Below are 6,850 nucleotides of genomic sequence, written 5' to 3' on the forward strand. Positions count from 1 at the left end.
TAACATGATGAGGTAATTGTTGGGAGAGGGTGGATAGCAAGATGGAAGAAAGATAATATGAATGGAGGTACAGTAAAAGGAATGAAAATGGTTGCAAGTAGGGCCTGAAGGGACGCCGTAAAAGAACCTTCAGTAATGCTTACAGTGTACCCCGCGACGTGCACTGACTGTACTAATTTCCCCTACGGGGGTTCTGTCTTTAGCTTTCATCTGTAAAGCTGGTTCTGTCTTTAGCTTTCATCTGAAAAGCTGGTTCTGTCTTTAGCTTTCATCTGTAAAGCCGGTTCTATCTTTAGCTTTCATTGCTAAAGCTGGTTCTGTCTTTAGCTTTCATCGCTAAAGTTGGTTCTGTCTTTAGCTTTCATTTGTAAAGCTGGTTCTGTCTTTAGCTTTCATTTGTAAAGCTGGTTCTGTCTTTAGCTTTCATTTGTAAAGTTGGTTCTGTCTTTAGCTTTCATCGCTAAAGCTGGTTCTGTCTTTAGCTTTCATCGCTAAAGCTGGTTATGACTTTAGCTTTCATCTGTAAAGCTGGTTATGACTTTAGCTTTCATCTGTAAAGCTTGTTCTGTCTTTAGCTTTCATCTGTAAAGCTGGTTCTGTCTTTAGCTTTCATTTGTAAAGTTGGTTCTGTCTTTAGCTTTCATCGCTAAAGCTGGTTCTGTCTTTAGCTTTCATCGCTAAAGCTGGTTATGACTTTAGCTTTCATCTCTAAAGCTGGTTATGACTTTAGCTTTCATCTGTAAAGCTGGTTCTGTCTTTAGCTTTCATCTGTAAAGCTTGTTCTGTCTTTAGCTTTTCACATCATGGTAATCTGTTCTGCGGATGTCTGCTCAGCGAGTCAAAGCCTTCTTAACCTTATATTTAAGCTTATAATTACTTCATAATCTTGTTTTATTTGTTTGTTTGTATGGTGTTTTTACGTTGCACGAAACCAGTGGTTATTCAGCAACGGGAGCAACGGCTTTACGTAGCTTCCGAACCACGTCGAGAGTGTATTTCTCAAAGATCGAAAGCTGGAATCCAGAATATACGTTCACTCATTCAGTGCGGCGAACCACATTCTGAAGAAATGGAATAATCCTGTCCTTTTTATCCTCAGAAAACCACACGAAGACACCACATGAAAGGGAAACATTTGATGTATCTTTGTCAATAAATTTTTTTTGAATTTGAATTTGAATTTGAATGATAGGGAAACACTTCTACAGGTTTGAAATCAAATTAATCTCGGTTCATTTTCTTGACATTATCATAGATTTATTTCATCAGGAGACACAAAATTTACATTATCATTTTCATGTCTCGGCAACACATGTCAATAAGGCATTAGGATTAATTCGTATGATATTTTCAGATTTGATTATTGGTATTCAAAATGTCATGTGCTTATCTATCCGATTACTCGTGAAGCCTAATTATTTTAATGTCCGGCCTGATTCTGGAGTGAAGCGATCTCTGTATTTATACGTTTATCGAGCTGGTTCTTACATTTCAATTAAATTATGCTATTCTTCCATTCTCTTAAATAGTGGTACTTAATAATAATAATAATAATAATAATAATAAGGAAACTGCCTATAAACATGACGCCCTAAGCAGAGGTTCTAATGATATATACAGAAATATCCGAGACCTTATAGAGAGATTTCTATCCAGTAAACTTTTGCGTGACTTGACAAGAACGCACGCATATACTATATTTTTTTAAGCACTGTTTCACTTTACAAATCCTTGACAATTTGATCGATACATCCGTTCCCTTCACACCGTGCCGGACAAAGCAGCTAGCTTGAGAGAGGGCCATCTAACACATACAAGGAGGTATGATATATATTAACCTTCCATACTCAGAAAGTACTCGCAATCCGGCTGCACAAACAGTACCATGAGAAAGATGGTTTAGTAAATGCTAAAATGAATTATTATCTCCTTCGTGGCGTAACATAATGTTGGTGTGATAGTCTGTCTCACTCTTCAAATTAATATACACTATTATCAAATCATACATTAAACTACTTTTCACTTTAATTTGGCCACGAATCATAATTTCGTGGTACCTATCTAAGCTGTTATGATTTCAGTTTCATCATGTTATTTCGACAAGATACACCACATATAAACAGCATCTTTTTAAAATAAGCAGCATTATTCAAAGGAGGAGTATGCTTAGGTTAAGCAGACTGGCCAGGCTTTTAATGGGTCTTAGTCTTTCTACTACATTACTTGTATTTCGACTGATTTTGCTCATATTATCACATGATACACCTTCCTACCTTAAAACAGACATCCTTTGCTTAACTATTCCACAGCGTACCTTCTTCCTCTTTTGAAACAACAGCAAATATCATTCAAATACATGTCGAGGTACTGATCTATCACGATGTATCCCAAGTGCTTCTCATCGTAACACCTCCAGTCGAAATTGTGAGGGAGGACGGAGCCCTCCCTTCGGCACACCTCCAAGTAGAGATCCGACAGAGGGACGGTGCTGCTCCACACGACGAAGGAGGAGGCGCTCTTCGGCAGCACGTCCCTGGCGATGTTGTTGTAACGATCGATGTTTTGGCGGGTTTCTATTTGGTTTCTGTGATGTTTCTAAATAAGGAGGAGGAGGAGGAGGAGGAGCGGGGTGGGGGGGAGGGGAAGAGAGTAACGGTGGTGTTAGTGGATGAGTTTCCGAGAAAAAGATCAGAAGGATGTTCCTAATTCCTAAGAGAAAAAGCAGATATGATAAGGGGTTTTAGTAGGATGCTTCTACGAAAAAAAGCAGAAAAAGTCGATGCTGAAGGTGTCAAAAGGACGCCTCTAACAAAAAAATAAAATAAGATAAAATATACAAAATAAAGTAAAAAAATGAAAAAATAAGATAACAAAACTAATACTAAAAACTTGCTAATCCTAATTTACTGTATTTTATCCGCGAAATGGAAGAGGGTCGCCGTTAATCTCAGGGCGCACTAAGGTCCTCGTTAATCTAAAAATAAATCTCTTTAGGGACTTGAAGAAGCGCTGACCTGTGATTGACCAGGTCAACAGCATATTCACTCAACTGCAGAACTCGTAAATCACAGGTCCTCATCCTCAAACAAGCGGCCTCTCGTATTATCAAAGTAGTCTTAGATTATCACGATCAATACCATCATTCAGAATACCAGCCGTTAGTATACTCTACGAGACTAGAATCCTATTCTGGATTCGGAATACGCGGCCGTATTATACTTTACAAGACCAAAATCTATTCTGGATTCAGAATACACGGCCGTATCATACTTTACAAGACTAAAATCCTATTCTGGATTCAGAATACACGGCCGTATTATACTTTACAAGACTAGAATCCTATTCTGGATTCAGATTACGCGGCCTTATTGTACTTTACAAGACTAGAATCCTATTCTGGATTCAGAATAAGCGGCCGTATTCTACTTTACAAGACTAGAATTCTATTCTGGATTCAGAATATGCGGTCGTTCGTATACTCTACAAGACTAAAATCCTATTCTGGAATATATGATTTAGGCATAAAGCCAAGCACTAGGACCCACAGAGTTAAAATCCTATTGGTGTGCAAAGCAAGCTACAGAACTGAATCGCCAGATCACCCGAAAGATCAGAATTCCTCAAAATACCTGCAAATGATCCTGAAGCTTGAAGACCACCGGTGTGGTCTTCGAAAACGCCGCCAGCTGGGGAGAGATGACCTTCAAGTGATTGACAAATGACCTGGAGGCATCTTCAGGGCCTTTCGTCAAGAAAATCGTTTTGGTTTTTTCCATGTAATGCAGCGTTGAACCTAGAAAAAAAAAACATTAAGGATTTTGGATTTAACACCGAGCATGTGAAACAACCTAATGGGAATAAGAAAATGCTGTAAAATGACCGAAGAAATCCTCAGCATCAGATATGGAATCATTATAATCAGTATATCGTAACTAGCCATACCAGGAGATAGTAAAAAACGTAATAATTTAACTTAAGAAGCGATTACAACGAGCACAGCTAAATGGCTAAATTAAGCGCTCGTAAAACACAAACGGAACAGAAGACAAGAGAATTACTGTTCTCACCTATGAGTAAATAGGTTGGATTGCTGTCATTTCCAGCCGTCCAGGAGGACAATAATTGGGGAAGCGTTTCCAGGAAAGGATCCCAGTAGAAGGTGATCCTCAGTGGAACGTCTAAATGAAGGAGCTCGTGGAAGAATTCGTGGGTGTTCCACTTCCATGATGCAAAAAGGTCCTCAGAGTCCCTCCAGTCATTCTGAAATTATATATATATATATATATATATATATATATATATATATATATATATATATATATGTATATATATATACATATATATATATACATATAGATATATATATATATCATATATATATATATATATATATATATATATGATGGCAGGAAGTTAATACCAATTGCTTTTGCCTTTAATATTTTTTTGCCTCGAAAATGCCTGAGTAAAGGCGAAAGCGCTTGGTACTACTGTGGTATTCGCTTATATAATGAAGTCACGTGCAGCTACTGTGACTTTGTAAACATATATATACATATATACATACACACACACATATATATATACATATATATACATATATATATACACACATTCCTGAAAGCCTAAAGATTTACGAGAGCCCTGAGATCTTAACAGCTCTTGCATGTGACCAAAACAGCGAACGTTACCGAGATCTGTCAACTTCATCACTGACTCCAACCTAGAATTATTTCTCCCTGCAATGGAGAATCCTTACCTCTTCCATTCTAGCAGTTCGGTACTTGACCCGAGGATTCGCCATACGCCTTAAGAAGACTTCGAAGATATTTCTGATATGAGAATCTCCTGCCATGACCAAGTGCACCGATGGTCGCTGTGATGCAGCCAGGGCGTCCGGTGCTGAAGGCGAAGGAACAGATGAGGAAGACCCAGGAGTTTTCCAAGGGTTGGGGATGCTTCTGTTCCTGCAAAGGGGAGGAAACCGACTCTGAATATTGGGTTATCTAATAAAAGTAAGTTTTTCTGTCTCATCCTAATTATTTTCAGTATATAACACAATACTGATAATTATAACAGAACATTATTGGCAAAGACATTGATTATAATGAAAACCAATCATAGAAACAACACTGATAATGAAAGCCAATCATAGCAAAGACCGATAATACTGAAAGCCAATCATAGCAAAAACAATGATAATAATGAAAGCCAATCATGGCAAAGACACTTATAATAATGAAAGCCAATCGTAGCAAAACCACTGACAATAACGAAAGCTAATCATAACAAAAACAATGATAATAATGAAAGCCAATCATGGCAAAGACACTCATAATAATGAAAGCCAATCGTAGCAAACTCACTGACAATAACAAAAGCCAATCATAGCAAAAACACTGATAATAAGGAAAGCCAATCATGGCAAAGACACTCATAATAATGAATACCAATCGTAGCAAAAAGAGACAATAACGAAAGCCAATCATAGCAAAAACAATGATAATAATGAAATCCAATCGTAGCAAAAACACTGACAATAACGAAAGCCAGTCATAGCAAAAACACTGACAATAACGAAAGCCAATCATAAAAAATCAATGATAATAATGGAAGCCAATCATAGCACAGACACTCATAATAATGAAAGCCAATCATAGCAAAAACAATTATAATAATGGAAGCCAATCATGGCTAAGACACTCATAATAACGAAAGCCAATCATAGCAAAAACAATGATAATAATGAAAGCCAATCGTAGCAAAAACACTGATAATAACGAAAGCCAATCATAGCAAAAACAATTATAATAATGAAAGCCAATCATGGCAAAGACACTCATAATAATGAAAGCCAATCGTAGCAAAAACACAGACAATAACGAAAGCCAATCATAGCAAAAACAATGATACTTTTAATTAAAAATCAAAGCCAACAAGCAAAGCACGCATAATTAATAAGCCAATCATAGCAAAAACACAGACAATAACGAAAGCCAATCATAGCAAAAACAATGATAATAATGAAAGCCAATCATAGCAAAAACACTGACAATAACGAAAGCCAATCATAGCAAAAACAATGATAATAATGAAAGCCAATCGTAGCAAAAACACTGACAATAACGAAAGCCAATCATTGCAGACACCTCAATGACAATAAATGAAAGCCAATCATAGGCCAAAACATCAGCCAAAAACACTGAACAATAACGAAAGCCAAACATCATAGCTAAAAAAACAATGTCATAATGACAGCCAATCGTAAACCAAAACCCCCAAAACTGAAACCAATAACGAAAACAAAGCCAATCATAGCAAAAACAATGATAATAATGAAAGCCAATTGTAAGCAAAAACAAAAACTGACCCAAAGAAAGCCAATCATAGCAAAAACAATGATAATAATGAAAGCCAATCATGGCCAAGACACTCATAATAATGAAAGCCAATCGTAGCAAAAATGCTGACAATAACGAAAGCCAATCATAGCAAAAATCACTGATACTAATCAAAGACAATCATAGCAAAAACACCGATAATAATGAAAGCCAATCATAGCAAAAACACCGATAATAATGAAAGCCAATCATAGCAAAAACAATTATAACAATGAAAGCCAATCACATGAAAGGAAACGCTGGTAATAATGGTGCTGATTCATAAGCAATGACAGAGCGTAAAAGGCAGAAAAAAAAAAAAAATGTCCCACCTGATGACCTCCCACAGATCAGAGGCGCATTCCAAAATGTCGTCGTAGGAGTAATTTCTGAAGGAGTGGATGTCGTCGCTGCAGGTGAACCTCGCCCTCAGGCCTTCGTAGGCGTAACATTCCGGAAGGTAATACGGA

At 37.1% G+C, this 6,850-nt stretch overlaps 1 protein-coding gene across 1 annotated transcript in view; it reads right to left on the reverse strand.

Annotated features, from left to right (window-relative positions):
- Window positions 1–1,277: 1,277 nt before the first annotated feature.
- LOC135203895 (uncharacterized) overlaps window positions 1,278–6,850 on the reverse strand; it is a 6,860-nt gene continuing 1,287 nt past the window's right edge. The window contains exons 1-5 of the mRNA XM_064233828.1: window positions 6,713–6,850; window positions 4,760–4,967; window positions 4,068–4,260; window positions 3,630–3,793; window positions 1,278–2,595 (exon numbers count right to left, since the gene is read on the reverse strand). The exon at window positions 6,713–6,850 is cut by the window's right edge and continues 1,287 nt beyond it. Coding sequence (XP_064089898.1) covers window positions 2,299–2,595; window positions 3,630–3,793; window positions 4,068–4,260; window positions 4,760–4,967; window positions 6,713–6,850 — 1,000 coding nt within the window. The 3' untranslated portion in view covers window positions 1,278–2,298. The remainder of the gene's footprint in view (window positions 2,596–3,629; window positions 3,794–4,067; window positions 4,261–4,759; window positions 4,968–6,712) is intronic.

Source organism: Macrobrachium nipponense, chromosome 44 (assembly GCF_015104395.2).
Source record: "Macrobrachium nipponense isolate FS-2020 chromosome 44, ASM1510439v2, whole genome shotgun sequence".
Classification (NCBI taxonomy): Eukaryota; Metazoa; Arthropoda; class Malacostraca; order Decapoda; family Palaemonidae; genus Macrobrachium; species Macrobrachium nipponense.